Source organism: Phocoena sinus, chromosome 16, assembly GCF_008692025.1.
Source record: "Phocoena sinus isolate mPhoSin1 chromosome 16, mPhoSin1.pri, whole genome shotgun sequence".
Classification (NCBI taxonomy): domain Eukaryota; kingdom Metazoa; phylum Chordata; class Mammalia; order Artiodactyla; family Phocoenidae; genus Phocoena; species Phocoena sinus.
Genome location: NC_045778.1, coordinates 7,913,499 through 7,930,034, shown reverse-complemented (window position 1 = coordinate 7,930,034; position 16,536 = coordinate 7,913,499). Strand labels below are relative to the sequence as shown.

The 16,536-nt window shown below is 45.0% G+C and overlaps 1 protein-coding gene across 1 annotated transcript; it reads right to left on the bottom strand.

Annotated features, from left to right (window-relative positions):
• Positions 1-14,648: 14,648 nt before the first annotated feature.
• On the bottom strand, positions 14,649-14,972 carry LOC116741997 (mitochondrial import inner membrane translocase subunit Tim8 A-like). The gene has a single exon (XM_032609228.1). The coding sequence runs from the start codon at positions 14,970-14,972 to the stop codon at positions 14,679-14,681; it is 294 nt and encodes a 97-aa protein (XP_032465119.1). The 3' UTR covers positions 14,649-14,678.
• Positions 14,973-16,536: the final 1,564 nt, after the last annotated feature.

Below are 16,536 nucleotides of genomic sequence, written 5' to 3'. Positions count from 1 at the left end.
AACTCTGTTTGGATAACGGGCGTGGAGGTAACCACGTGCCGGTCCTTCTGAACACTCCAGGTCAGCAACAGGGAGAGCTTCAGGTTTCCGCTTCACTACAGAAACATCACTAGAGGACTTTTACTGGGCCACAGGAAGCAGGAAGAACACCTTTTATCTGGGTCAACTATCTATCACATTTTAGGAAGCCCCAGAAATATGGGTCAAGTCTTCACCGGTCCAAGTAATAACGGGAAGCCAGAGAAGCACTTCAAAGCTGAGACCATGGAGAGGAAGACGATCGCAGTTTAGCTGCCGATGCTGTGACCCACCAGGATGAGAATATCCACAGACGCCAGCATAATTCACGGTGTGCACGTCCAACATGCGTTCACGAAATGTATTACGTGAGGTTCTACACTTGTGCTGCGGGCCCTTCATTTGTCTGTGAACTTCTAAGTAGCCAATTATTCACGTGTAATTTTTTTAATCCACAGTAATAGCTTAGGCTCTTCTTACACACAGCACATCATAGGTACAAAATATATACGTGTTGAAAGAATAAGGGAAAAAAGATAATATGTAAAATAAGTTGAGCTTCAGCTTCTAGATTCTGAATCTAATGTATCTGTTTGATTGCTTATTACAAATAAATGACAATGGATGATACTGTTAAAAAAAAAAACAAAAAACAAAGTACGCATGTCCAGTTCAAGGGCAAGGTTTTTATTACACTCATTCTTCTAGATAGTTTGAGTCCGGCTGACCCCAGGACTCTTAACATGGCAGAGAGCCCCTCAGAGGTAACTAAGTCCCCATTGTACGGTTCCTGAAAGGATTCTTATGGGACCCCGCCAATCCCGAGGTCACACAACCACTGACTGGCAGAGTCCCCGTTCCAATGTTCTTCCCATGATTAATAAAGATGAAAGTAAAAAAAAAGTAATAATTAAATTAAATTTAAAAATAAAGATGAAAGTAAGTGGATAAAACCCCTGCACTAGCTGCCCCTGTGATGCCCTGGAAGTCACCTCACCATCTAGAAGCTTCTCACGTGAAGAGTACGGATTCTGATAGGCTTCCCTGGTGGTGCAGTGGTTGAGAATCTGCCTGCCAATGCAGGGGACACAGGTTCGAGCCCTGGTCTGGGAAGATCCCACATGCCGCGGAGCAACTGGGCCCCTGAGCCACAACTACTGAGCCTGCGCGTCTGGAGCCTGTGCTCCGCAACAAGAGAGGCCACGACAGTGAGAGAGGCCCACGCACCGCGATGAAGAGTGGCCCCCGCTTGCCACAACTAGAGAAAGCCCTCACACAGAAACGAAGACCCAACACAGCCATAAATAAATAAATAAATAAATTGGAAAAAAAAGGAAAAAGAGTACGGCTTCTGACAGGAACCCAGGGTCTCTCCCAGGCAGCCCCAATCACTCAGACTCACTTCATCCTTCCTTTATCCTCTTTCTCGCCTTAGTCACTTGTCTCAGTCACCTTCCTCTCAGTATCTCCTCACAAGGCTGAGATTTTGCAGGATGGGGAACCCAAGTAAGGTGTCAAGAATCAGATTATAGAAGGTCCTGAACCTGGGAGAGAAGTCAGACTGGGTGTGACAGGAACCTGGAACTGAGGAGTGGTGGCGAGAACACAAGGGTATTAGGGGGATGAAAATGGCAGGAGAATTCAAGGGGCTTCAGTGGCTGGAGGAGAGGGGAAGGATGAAGGCTAGAACAAGTACTGGGGTACGAAAGAAATCTAAACCTGAGCTAGGTTGCCAGGGAAATCACGATAGGAGATGGTGACAAATTAGATACGAAGAGATCAGAAAGAGCTAAACAAATGCACTGAGCACGTACCATGAGCCGAACTCTGTAACAGGTTTTTGCACATAAATTCTATCATATGACCTTAAACAATCCCTCTGAGATGCCTAATATTATCTTTAGGTTTTAAGGAATTTTTTAACATTTTCTCAAGTCCATAAGCTAGGTCCTGGTGGATTCAGGCCTCAGACCTAGATCTTCTGGAGATGTGGATCACCTGGTGCTTCTAAGCCATGGCCAAGGCAGAGCCACCAGGAGGAAGAGCCACTCAGGGGACAGAATACATGTGTGCTCAGGACAGTGTGTCCAGAAGTAGGAGGGGAGTTAACACAGAGGTCGTGGCAGCTGGAAATGAGAGCCCAAAGGCCGTCAGATCTGGGTGGCTTTCTTCTACAGGAAGAAATGGCTTTGGGAAAGTTCCTGGCATTCCTCTGGCTCCCAGGGCTGGATGAAGCGATTGTTAAGGCTTTTCAAACTCTTTTATTCCAAGGATCCCAGACTTTGTGGCACAGATAAGCTCACGAAGGCAGAAGAGCAAGAACTAGAAATAGGATAGCATCTTTTGGGACAACCAAAGACTAAGAGCAGACGGAGTGAAAAGAACCCCCAAAAGGCATGATCGTAAATGTATAAAAATAACTCAATATATCCTAGCTCCAAAGCCAAACAGAGGAGCTTCAAAAAGGAGAGCAAGATTAGTAGAGTTTCTGAGGGCTAAAGGAATAGGGGTAGAGAGCAATGTTTAGATTTGGCACAGAAGCGAGGCGATCACTGGTAATATCACCTACTAGTGATTTTAACAAGAGAAGCTAGGTAACAATTACCAGGCGCTTGGAGACAAGCAGTGGGTGGAGACCACATCTGGAGGAGTTGAGCAGCTAGATAATGGTCTCAGAGTCAAACAAAGAAATTTTAAGATGGGAGAAATTAGCATGCTTCAAGATCAACCAGAAGGAACAAGTAGAGAAGGAGGCAGAGAAAGGATGGAATTCATGCAAGACTCCAGTCCTGGACCAGCGAGCAAGCACTGTGCTGAGATCTAGGACACACGAGGGACTGCAGCTTTAGAAAGGAGGGACAAAACATCCTTGTCAGCAGCTAGAAGGACAAGAGGGTAGATTTAGACAGTGAACCCTGTGAAGGTGACGATAAGCATAAAATGGGACAGGTGGGTTTAGATCTACTCTACAAAGAAGAATGGTGTGCTGATGAACTAGCTTTTTGGCAATTCTTCAGAGATTTTTCACACCCTCTGCATTACTCTACTGCTGCTATTATGGGCTGAATGTTTGCGTCCCCCCATGTTTCCTATATTGAAATCCTAACTCCCAAGGTGGGGTATCTGGAAGTGGGGGAGGTAATTAGGTCATGAGAGTGGGACCCCCATGAAAGGGATTAGTGCCCTTATGAGAAGAAACACAAGAGAGATGATTTCTCTTTTGGCCAAATGAGGATACGACAAGAAGACAGCCATCTGCAAACCAGGAAGGAGCCCTCATCACACACTGGATCTGCTGACACCTTGATCTTGGCCTCCCCAACCTCCAGAACCATGAGAAATATACGTTTGCTGTTTAAGCCACCCAGTCTGTGGTATTCTGTTATAGCGGCCCAAACCAAGACAGCCACTAATCTGGAGTGTGACACTGGGCCAAATCATTTCACCTCTCTGAGCTTTTCCTTATCTGCAAGATGACAGGGGAGGGAGATGCAGGAGTAGACAAGATAACATTTTCCAAAGGTCTCTTCCTACCCAAATATCCTAGAGTTTCCACATGTGCTTTTTCCTTCTAGCTGTTCCACACCAGGCTCTAAATCTTTTCTTTGCAATTATAATTGCAGACCACTTTTTTCCTTATTTCGAATGCTTCCCTAACACCTACTATCACACCATGCACATAGAAAGTGTTTGACAAATGTTTTTCTAAATTAACAAAAAATCTCCATAATGTCAGAGTTTCAGGAGACAAATGTGTGCCTCAACACATCTTCTTCTTCCCCAAGGGCTATTTACAGAATCACAGTCACCCAGAAGTTGTAATCCTTTCTCTGGTAATTCAGCCTTGATAAAAACACTTATCTAAAGCCAAAGGACAAACAAGATGGAATGTCAAATAAATTAGCGCCCTAAGTGTTTCAGATCCTGCCCTCCCTGCCAATGTGTACACACTAATTTCTAGATTAAGAAAAATACATGAAAAAATAAGCCTGGGTGGGCTTTCCATCAGTTCCTTGAAAAAATACCACAGTGCCTATCTATCAAAAGATCCTCATGCCTTCAGTATCAGGGGAGCAAAAAGGGCTCACCCAGAATCTTTTCGTTTGTACTCTGTGACATTCCTACGGCTAAGAAAACTGATTGTGTTCCCTGTTTGTCTCCTGTGAACCAAAAACATGCTTCAGCCGCTGATAAAGCAGGCTTTCTCTCCTGGAAAGGACATCATCCTAAGAGCTGAGTTTTAGTCTTGGTTCTGCACTGCTGAGCAACTGACTTGGAACAATTAACCTTCCTGGACCTCTACAAACTGGGGTTACACATTCCAGCCTGATCTATTTCACCGTGTTGTGCAGTGGCATTTATACTTTATGATTATTACCATTAACTGCTAAATCCTTTCTAAGATGCTTCCTATCAATGGCAAGCAAGATGTGGAAGCACTGGGAAGAAATGTACGGGAAAAAGTTCACTCTGCAAAGGAAGGCCAGAGGAAAGCTCAAAGCATTCCTATCAGAATAATTTTTGCAGCCAGGACTAAGTTTGAAGTCTCAACCTATGCATAAATGCAAAATTACATGACACAGTATATCCCCAGGGTAACTTCACTGTGCTTACACAAATGAAAGAAAGGCAAAGTACTTAGAAAAATCAACTCCAGACAAAGGTTATTTTACATCATGGTTTTCTTAAAGTCAAGGAATTCCAGTTCATTGCTATATTGGTAAGTTAAGGACATTTTTAAAATAAAATAAACAACACATTCCAAATCATGGATATGTTTGGAAATGACAGTGAATAAATCCGTTATGGGCTGAAGGCATATTTTATGATAGGATTCTTCTAAGTGTCCCAGCACGTCCAGAGTTTACACATATGTATTCTTAATTTCTCTCAAAGATAAACACATCAGGGACTTCCCTGGTGGTGCAGTGGTTAAGAATCCACCTGCCAATGCAGGGGAAAATGGGTTTGAGCCCTGGCCCGGAAAGATCCGACATGCCATGGAGCAACTAAGTCCGTGCACCACAACTACTGAGCCTGTGCTCTAGAGCCCGAGAGCCACAACTACTGAAGCCCACACGCCTACAGCCCGCGCACCGCAACGAAGAGTAGCCCCCGCTCGCCGCAACTAGAGAAAGCTTGCGCGCAGCAATGAAGACCCAACGCAACCATAAATAAATAAATAAATAGATAGATTTTAAAAAAAAAGATAAACACATCAGAGTGGGCCTGCTTCTAGCTGGTGGGAAAGCTACTGAATGGAAGATGATCTTTCATCTATGTAACCATTTGAAAGGAATGTTAGCAAACTCACAATTACATAATGGAAAATAGCTGGGAGAGGGACCAGCAGCAGCTAAATACAGTGAAAAGACCCTCATTCACAAATGAAGAATTAAGTCACAGCAGCAGACATAACTCACGGACACAGTCCATTAAAGATTTCACCTCTGCTTCCCTGGACAGTGATTAAAAACCTCTTCCAGAAGAATGAAGAAGAAAACTTCCTGTGGACAGAAAGATTCCAAAGGTTCTTCAGTGAGCTACGATGCTTGAATAAAAATCCAAGAGACTCTACTTAAGGTGCTCTACTCAGAATGTATGGGATGGCCAGTCAAATTCACCATTTTGGCCTCTTAATGACTAACACTTTTTCTAAGCACAACAGCTTTATCCATAATCTGTAACCGTTTTATGTAGAGGTACAGGTTGTTAATACTCCCTGGGCTACTTAAAAAAAAAGAATTAGAAGAAGAACCACCTCATACTGACAAGACTGGATGCAACAGAGGAAAAAAAAAAATGCTCCAGGAAAAAAAACACAGATGGATTTACCGCTAAAAACTACATCCTCTCCATTCCTAACTCCATTAACATTTCTGAACCAACAACATTCTCGGGTTAAGAGAATAAAATGGAAAGGAGCAACGGCAGCAGACAGAGGAATAGTAAAGGGTTTGAGAATTTCTGCACTGAAACTGTAAAATACAGAGGGGAAGGCATGTTTTCCTCTTAGATGTTCATGCCACACCAAAAAAAACTCCCCTGCTCCACCACGCTACTTCCTTCAAGGTCATTTATCATCAGCACAACAACCTACGGATGTTTTATTAAAAGAAAAATCCCAGCCCAGGGCTGCCAGATCTCTACCCAGGAGCCACTTATCAAAGGTGTCACTGGGGCTGACAGGCAGCTGTCCAGGGGCACAGACTTAACATTACTTTATATGTACAGAACCCCATCGGCAAGCACATTAGCTCGGCCCCCATTAAGTATTCTGATAACACCACCTCCATGAGCTCGGCTTAACATTTAAGCCTGCAGGAAGCCCTTGAGTGCACAGAGCCTTCCAAAATTTTCTAGCTAATTTTAACCCTATGGCATTTGAAAAAAAAATGAATTTAAGAATTACACAGCAACTAAATATTTTATCCACCCAAACAAAAAATGTCATGGTACTGAGAAACATCTTTTCATATGGCTTTTTATTAGTTATTTAAAAACCATATAGACAGTTTTCCACTAAAAAAAAAAAGTAAACTGTATTCCTAGTAGGCTTACAATATTCCTCATGAGCAAGGTTTTGGTGAACTGGCTCTTCAGAGTTGGGTGGTGGACCACTAGTACCACCAACAGCACATGTAATGGTGCAATGATGCGCAGCTGTTAGGTCAAATCAGTCGCCATCTGATGTGTACCCTGGATTTTATCCTTTCGAAAGGCTCCCCGCCCTACCCCGGCAAAGCAAAACTGAGTGCCAAAAAAAAAAAAAAAAATTAGAAGAGCAAAATGGAAAAACTGGCCACTTACAAATGTTCTTGGACAAATGTACTGTTTTCACTTGTTCAGCCCCCAAATGCGTCATCTAGGTTACTTTCACACCTAAAAGTTGCTATCTGGTTAATATCTCAAAACGTAAATATCTCTTTTACTTTCTGTGATTGTGGAGGTAACTGTAACTGGGCAGTGGCAGCTTTTTCACTGCTGGGGAAAGAAGAGCCAGGAGAAGCTGCAGTCCTGGGGGTGGCGGGGGGATGATGACGGGGAATCCTGTAAGGGAATATCCTTCAGAGAGGAGGATATAAGTGCAGGGAAAAGAAAGACCAAAAGGATGCTGCAAACGTTAACCAGGTGCTCTTGACAAGAAGTTATAGCATTTTCTTTTGCCAAGGGGCTCTCCAGTCCCAGCTTCGAGGTGAGCAAAGCCTCAGCCTGAGAAGTACCTGCAGCGTTCGAACAAATCAGCGACAGGAAGGAGCAGTGCCAAGAGGTACTTACGGAGAAAAAACTGTATTAGAGTGCAGCCAACCTTCCCCTGCTGCCACCCAGTGTGGAAATTCCGGGCAGCCACCCTGCCCTTACCCACACACGCACACACTTTGCTGCACTCAGCGTTCAATAAGCCAACATTTAGAGAACGACACGTTCGCGTTGTCCCCCGCCACCCCCGCGCGCGCGTGCACGCACACACACACTCGCTTCCCATCCCTTCCACGTTCTGCGAGCAATCACAGCACCACCAATGGCCCCAACCCCAGGCACCGCGGTGTCCACGGAGGCGACTCCCCCTCCCCTGCGCAGCACTTCTACTTGGGGGCACATCCTGCCCCGCCTCCCCGGCCCCGGCCACGCCAAGTAGGCGAATCCCTGGGTTGCGTGATGGCGCGCGGGTCAAGCCCGAGAAACCGCGCCGCGGCGGAATTCCGGGCGACTGCCCGCGTCCCCGCCGGCCCCCGCGCCCCACGGGACACCGGGTCTGCACCCTGCCCCTGGCTGCCCGGAAGATCCCAGCCCCACCGACCGGACAGGCCCGACCGGCCGCCCCCGCGTCCCCCGACTCCCGCAGCTCCGAGGCGCCCCAGGACCCAGCCCGTGCGCCGCCCGCCCGCTCGCCGCGCTCCGGCCGCGCTCGGTCCCCGGGCTTTACACACGCGCGCACGGACACGCACCCTCCCTTCCCTCGCCCCAGCACGCACACCTGCGCCCCCCGAGGGGTGCCCGGCTCCTCCCGCATCCCCGGGGGCAGCCGCCGGCCCGCCCGCGTGTCCCACTGCCCGGACCCGGTCGGTGGATGCCCTGGCTCCCCCTGCTCCCCGGGGAAGCCGAGACGCGCGGCACTTACAGTTCGCAGGAACTGGATCTCATCCTCGCCCTCGCCCCCATCGGCCATGGCTCCGCGCCTTCTGGCCGGGGCAGGCTCCCGAGCCCCGCGGAGCCCGGCGGCGCTGGCGGCGGCGGCCCCTCGCGCTGTCTCCTGCTGCTGCTGCTGCGGCTGCTGCTGCTGCTGCCCGGAGCCGGGGGCGGGAGGGGGCCGCGGCTGCTGGGCGCCGAGCGCCAGGCGGTCCCCGCCTGCAGAGCGGAGGAGGAGGCGCGGGCGGGGGCAGCCGAGGCGGGAGCCTCCCTGCGCCGCACTGTGCGGGAGGAGGGCGACCCGGCCCGGAGGACGAGGGCAGGCGGCCCGCAACCCCGCCGCGCCTGCTTCGCGCGTCCGGCCTGCTGCAGGCAGACTGCTCTGCCCCGGCTCCTCCGAGCGAGTGCGTGGAGCCCGCGGAGCCGCGCTGAGTGCCGCGTTGGGGGCGGGGACTGGGGGCGGGCGGGCGGGGAGGAGCTCGCCGGCTCCCCTCTGCTGCAGGTAATCCGCAGCCCGCTCCTCGGGGCCTCCAAACTCGAGGCCCAGCGCCGCTTACTGGCCGCGCCGGGTATCGCGGCCGAAACGCACCCGACGAGCCGGCAGCCTTCCACCTGCGCCCTCCTGTTCCCCTGGGCTGCTGCACCTGCCCCTTCTGACCTTCGAAACCTGGGCTCTGCATTCCTTTCTCCTGGAAAGGGCTACCGCGGTAACTTCCACAGCACTTCGGATCGCAGGCAAGAATCATCTTTCACCCGGATGCCCGGAGTGAGTCACCTCCAAGTAAAGGTGACACAACACATGGTATTTTAAACTTGGATTACCTCTGTTCCTAATCAGCATGAGAATTCTTCAGTACCTAGTGCCGGTGCACCATGCTTCTCACAGATCAACCAAGCAAAATGTATGGTACGCAGAACTTTAACAAATTCATTCAACAAATACATGGCGAATGCCTATGCCAGACACTGCAGTATAAACAGACCGGGTTTATACTCTAGATTAGAAATGCAAACCTTAACAAGGACTTGCGATAAAGGATGGGATGATATCAGTATGAATCATTGAGGCGGTCTAAACTCAGACTATGGTATCTGCTGTCCTCACTATAAAGCCGTTTATTTCTGAAGAAACTCGAGCGTTTCACCACAGGTATCAATATCTAGTTCCCGCAATCCTCCGTGCAGTTACCCTCCAAGTTGCCGTGTAACAAACGGCTGTGACTAAGAAAATGCAGGGTCTGAGACAATTTGGATAAGAAAGCACTTATCTCTTGCTCCTTGTGCACGACTCGTTCATTTAAGATACTTAAAAATAAGGATATGCAAAACAAAAGTTGCAAATGTCAATCCTCCGAAGATGCAGACACTGTGAAGGTTTTTCATCAATTTACCTACACTGCACATTTTGCAGCATATAATTAGTTATTAAAATCTGCCTGTAAGTTCTATGCACCTTAACGTCTTATTTTCAACTTTCATGAACTTTATACTTACCGAGCTAGTTTTGCATATTTCCAGCCGAACGAATAACATAAAGAATATGCCTATAAATACTGTCCCTCCTGGTGAGACTAGTAATGCTCTGCTGTATCTTATGATAGTAATCATCTTACCAAAGTACTTGACATATTCTTGTATATTGATCCATAATGACTAACCAACTCTTAAGGCATAATTTACATGAATTTTTACTCCTAGGAACCACTAAATGAGCAATCAGGGATCTCAAAGTCCCCCATGAGGAAGGGCTTTATTCTGAAATTGATTCTTCATTTTATGTTAAATAATTTGATCTTCCAAATTTATGACATATCAAATTGTCCCCTTTCCAAGTATTTTATTCTTAATTAAAACAAACATCTGTACTGTATGTGTAATTACTCCCTCCTACACATATGTTAGGTAAACTATTATAAAAACTCTAGCTCACCAGGTTTTCATTTTGGCATTTTAACTAGGCTGTAAACTTTTCTAACAAGAGCTATATTTAGTATTTTATTAATTCTCTCAACAGAAGTGATATATAATGCTAAATGGCCTAAGTACCCAATGATTATTGTTCACCATATAGAGTCTTCGACAGCAAACAGAGAAGAGGATGGTTACAAAACATACCATTTTTATGGACTTTAAAACACAAAAATAGGTCTTCCCTGTTGGCGCAGTGGTTGAGAGTCTGCCTGCCGATGCAGGGGACACGAGTTCGTGCCCCGGTCCGGGAAGATCCCACAGGCCGCGGAGCGGCTGGGCCCATGAGCCATGGCCACTGAGCCTGCGCATCCGGAGCTTGTGCTCCGCAACGGGAGAGACCACAACAGTGAGAGGCCCGCGTACCGAAAAAAAAAAACACATAAAAATAGAATACTGTGAGGTTTATGGACCTCCAATCTGTACTAAATATATAAAAACATGTTTGAGAATGATACATATTTATTTTTAAAAGGAGAACTAAAGCAAATATAGCAAGTGGTTTAACACTGGTGGTGAGTATATGGGTGTAATATTATTGGGATTACTCTGATTTTTTCATATATTTAATGATTATAAAAATTGAAATAATTTTTATGAGGAAACTACTAAAGCTATTAAAAACTATGGAAATTTTTTACTCACAGTACTTATTAAGATTTGTTCTGGCTGGTGTCATTTATGTATGATTTCCTAGTCTCTTCTTCTGATGAACAGCTGTAGCAAGAAAAATTGGTTTTGACTGAAAAGATCATAGAATGATAGAATGAGAACTAATCTCAATTTTAAATATAATTTTAATTGAGAGAAACAAATATAATTTGGATACAGCTTAAAGTTTCTGTTCCAAGTCTTTAATTCTTATTATAGTCTTAAATTATAAGGGATTAGCAAGTACACATTTTCACAGACACAGAACTCTGGTTCATAAAATAGAAAAAATATTTTGTTTATTTAGAACTTTCATAAGCGTCCAATACTTGATATCTATGAGGTCTGTAACTTTTACAAAATATTTCTTTTTTCTAAATGCATATTACATATAATAGTCTACTTTGCTTTTTGTTACTGAAATTTATCATCTTAATATTGCTTTATTGGAATAGGTGTTGTGTTTCCCATAACACTCCATTTCAGGACTTTACTAGTCATAATATAAAACAGGTTAGAGGATGATATTTCCATACTTTTAGTCCAAGTTTGTGAAGTGTTTCTCTTTATGATCCATTTTATGTCATGCAAGAGAGGGGAAAAAATCATATTTCTTTTTATTTTTTTAATTAAGATATTTTTTCTACAGTCACCTAATCAAGAACGGGCCAGCAGAGCCCACTGTTCACGTGGCAGAACTTTAGACATCCTTAAAGGAGAAGAAATTGAGACAAATGTAAAATTTTTCATTTTGCCTTCCAATTTAACTAAGTTCACCGGTGATGTACACAAGCATTAGAAAATTAACTTCTTCTTCAAGGTTTCTATGAAAGTCAGCTAAAATACTCAGTGTTATTTTAATTCAGCTTCTTTCCGTTAAGATCACATAAGTTAAAGACCTTAATGCGGAAGCGAGAGCCTCTGGGATTGTCAGTGGGTCATTATAAAATTACTATTGGAGAAGCCCTCGCATCTAGAGATTAAGCCCTCTCCGCGTTAACTCAGATTTCCAGTTTCAGTATTTCCAGGGAAGGTTTCATAGCATTTCTTCTTATTGCATTTCAGAACTTAACAGACCAAAATTTCAGAAAATCGCCGTCTTGTTTACATCTTTTATTGTATGTATTCTAAAATACTGTAGTTACAATGCACACCTGAACTAAAAATAAACACCGGTAGATCCCAGGTACTCACCACAAGCTGGCCCCCAGAACAACAGGGCTGGAAATAATGTCAAGGGTCACGATGATGATGATGATGATGATGATAAAGGCTCATTGACTATTTATTGCACTCCAGGCACTTTATTTTTATTATTTCTTTTCATCTCCACAGCAAATGCCATTTTAGAAAAAAAGAGACCAAGACTTACACAAGATTACTCAGCTGCTGAGTGGTGAGGCCTGGGTCTGATGACGCCAAACCTGAGCTCTTTATCACCGTTTTGTGCTATTACTCCTCCCAGACCCCAGCAAGAAAAACACAAGAAGAGTCTAGACTAGCAGGAACTAAAAACAAGGCTCTGGCAGCCGCAGGAGATTGATTGCTGGTTTCAAGCCAACCTTAGGAGTCCTGCTAGCTCTTGGAGTGCCAAGTGAGTTCTGGAGAAGGAGACAAGGATTACTATAGCTCAGAAATAAAATCTAACTCATGGGATTTCCCTGGCGGTCCAGTCGTTAAGGCTGTGCGCTTCCAATGCAGGGGGCACGGGTTTGATGCCTGCCTGGTCAGCGAACTAAGACTCCCACATGTTGCCTGGCATGGCCAAAACATTTAAAAGCTTTAAAAATTAAAAAAAATTTAAAATCCAACTCATGCCCTCCTCCATAGTTTGGATTCTTAGGGGAAATCCATTTTTGCAGACTTGAACGTTATTCATCACTACCTCATCAATTCCCTAGATTGATCTTAAAATTACAATCTAAAAATTATGAAGCCCCAAACTATAATTAGTCTTCTGATATCCAGGGTCAGGACTGAACTGAATATAGATGACAAAAGTGAAGGCAATCTATCTTTGGGGGTCAACAGAGCCCTTGACTTCACAGAGAGCGTTGACCCTACGTAACAAAGAGTTTGCTAATTAATCACCTTCTCTACTGAAAGAAGTGTGCCTGAGGAGGTGTGGGCTCCCCAAAGACATTCCTAACCCAAATCACCTCAGTGTCTTCACAAGTAGGTCACTGTGACTATCACATACCCCCTAAGGCAGATCCTCCTCCTGGTTTGACTATGCATATTGTACCACAGCTCAGATCCAAAACCTAATCATCCTCTTTGATTCCCTCCTAGTATGGGCTGAATGTCTGTGGGTCCCCAAAATTCATACATTGACACCTAACCCCCAAATGATGATTTGGAGGTAGGGCCTTTGGGAAGTAATTAAGTTTAGATGGATCATGACGGATGGATGGATCATGTGCCCATGATGTGATCAGTGCTCTTATAAGAAAAGGAAGAGGGGCTTCCCTGGTGGCGCAGTGGTTAAGAATCCACCTGCCAACGCAGGGGACACAGGTTCAAGCCCTGGTCTGGGAAGATCCCACATGCCGTGGAGCAACTAAGCCTGTGTGCCACAACTACTGAGCCTGCACTGTAGAGCCCTCGAGCCACAACTACTGAGCCCATGTGCCACAACTACTGAAGCCTGCGCACCTAGAGCCCGTGCTCCGCAACAAGAGAAGCCACCTGGGTGAGAGGCCTGCGCACCACAACGAAGAGTAGCCCTCGCTCGCTGCAACCAGAGAAAGCCCTTGTGCAGCAAAGGAGACCCAACGCAGCCAAAAATAAATAAATAAATTTATTTTTAAAAAAAAGAAAAAAGGAAGAGGGGGAAAATAGAAAAGGTCATGCCATTACACAGTGAGATGGCAGCCGCCTACAAGCCAAAAGAAGAGTATACTCAGAATGAAAACTACTTTTCAAGCACCTTGATCCTGGACTTCCCAGCCTCCAGAACTGCAAGAAATAATTTTCTATTGTTTAAACTATCCAGTCTATGGGATTTTTTCTTCTTGTAGAAGCTTTTATTTCAGTGATTAAAAGAACGCAGTAAATGGAAACTATGCTGATTTACACTAGGCATGCACCTCTGTCTGGAAGAGCTGTTAGTTTTTGACTGGCCTAAATCTTTATAACTTATTTTTTCATTTAGGCACATCTTTAAATCTTTTTGGACCCTGACATACAGGGTAAGTTAACTTCTTCCTTGTGGCAGTTTAGTATGAGAATTATGTTCGCTGGCTAGATTCCTTTAACTAAAGGCCTCTAGACTCTCAGGCTACCTGTACTAGCCCAAGACTGTACTTTACATATAGATATTTAAGTGAATCACAGTAAAAGGGAGGGAGATAACCTACAAAGGTGAAATGTACTGTATGAATACTCCATACACTTTTTTTTCCAGCTCTGATAATCAAACACTAGATAAGGAGGCCTACAGTCAAGTACCAAATTACTCTTTCCCCCACTGCTGCCCTTTCTGAGAGACACAAAGATGTATATCGATCTCTCCAGAAATCTGAAAGGAATCCAACAAGTAACAGATTATTACCTATGTGGTCCCACTATCAAACTATAGAGCAGTTCCACTATTAAAATTGTAAGGAGCAGTTAATGAGACTATGAAGAAAGCATCGTCCCACATACAGTAATACACATCTAGTAGAGTCTTCCATTCATCTGTCCATTGTTTTCCCAAGATTAGCATTAAAAAACACAACCCCAAACACATTTGACCCTCAAACCACCCACACACACAAAAATCGGTCTTTGTTCATTCTCAGATGACAGGATGTCCCAAGAGTGACAAAGGTGAGAGCCGATCCCCCCACAGCCTTTTCTTCAACCATCCCATCAACTGCTCTTCATTTCTTGAACTACCTTCCTTTTCCAAAGAGGTAATACTCAGGTCAGTCAGGAAGGCTTTCTGAGAAGACTGGCTTGGATTTCTGGGTCTGTTCCAGTCGATTCAAGATGAATTGGCTTGTATCAATGAAGCGCTCACCGCAGTTCACGAAACAGGCCTCAGCCCGACTGTCCAACTTTGGCCCAGGCTTGTCCATGCACTTTTCCCAACAAAGTTCCGTCATCTGGTGCACCAGCTGCTGGAAGCGCTGCTTCTGAGTCTCTACCTCGATGAAATGCTGCAGCTGAGGGTCGACCGAGCCCAAACCCCCTGCAGAGGAAGACGAGGAGGACTCCATCCCAATGCGGCCATGCGTGCCGAGACGAACTCCGCACCAACTCACCGGCCTTCACGTGTCTCCGCGGACCTCTAGGATTTTTATTAAGGCAGCTCGAGCAGACTAAGATATTCCCTTACCTTCATCACCCAACATCAGTGTCTTTTTATGGGTAAAAAGATGCCTTCCTGATTCTTGTCTTTACATCCCAAATTATTTCACTAACTTTGCAACCAATCTTCCTGGCTTTTGTTCTTTACCACTGTGAGTCATCTTCCAGACTCCCACCAGAATAACCTCATATAACAATGTTTCCATCTTGTCACTTTGCTGCTGGGTAAGAACTGGAGCCATTGAAGAATGGTTCCCAGACACTTACCATATTACATTCAAACCCCTCAGCCTGGCATTAGAGGCCCACTGAGACAGAGTCTCCTGCAAACCTTTTCAATATTTATTTCCAAGGACTCCCTTGTTTTGGCTCCAAAGCAAATTACTGTTTCCCAGATAATATGTATGCATTAATCGGCCATGCCTTTTCTTATGCTGTTTCTTCTGCCAGCTAGGGCCAGAAAATCCTGTCAAAATTTGTTCCACCCTCCAAGGAGTAATTCAAAACCTACTTCTGGGATTTGGGTTACTCTCGCCAGAGATTCTCTCTCCTGGGAATCACAACTCTTCATCCTATATCGCCCAGGATTATAGTTATGTGTCTAAGGATAGTATACCCACAAAGGCACTAACAACCACCAAGAGGCAGAGACAGTGTATCTCCTTTATCATGGTCATTCTTCATAGGTAATAATTAAGAATCAATTTCTTCTTAGGTGCAAAGTGGCTGCTAGTCACTGCTACCACTTTGCACATGACTCTCCAGTTTCATTTTTCTTTTAAGAAGATTCCATGTTAAAACACTCTTCTTCTGTTTATCACTTCCCCTGCATGGAGATCATTCATTAGTTGCTCACATTGCAGAAGTAACCCCAAAAACCTTTGTGAATATAGAGTCTGTCCCAGAATAGGACCAATCCATCTAGTGTCTTCCAGGTTTCCATGTAATAACATAGGACATAAGCAGGTTCTTGGAACTCACTCTTCATTCATTCATTCAGCAAATATTTATTGAGCATATACTATGTACCAGACCTTGTCCTAGTGAACAAAGCACAGGCCCCATGTCCACGGGGCTTATTCTAGGGCAGGAGGTAGATACATACAGATAAATATATACATCAGGTGCATTCAGTGCTATGAAGAAATATAAAGCAGGATAAGGGAACCGAGAGTAATAGAAGAGACTGTTTTGTAGATAAAATGGTCAAGGAAGGCATCTCTGATGAAGCCCCATGGCAGCAGTGACTTTAATCAAGCGAGGTAATGAACCTCATAGGATCTAGAGGAAGAGCATTTCACGCAGAGAGACTGGTATGCACAAGATCTGTGAGGTCAAATGGCATGTTTGAAGGGGCAGCGTAATGAGCAGAGCAAGGGAGTGAGAGGATGGTGGGCAATGAGGTCAGGGGGCCAGTAAACACAGCACATATCCTGCCCCATTCCAAGTGGGAACAGCCATCACTTTTTTCAG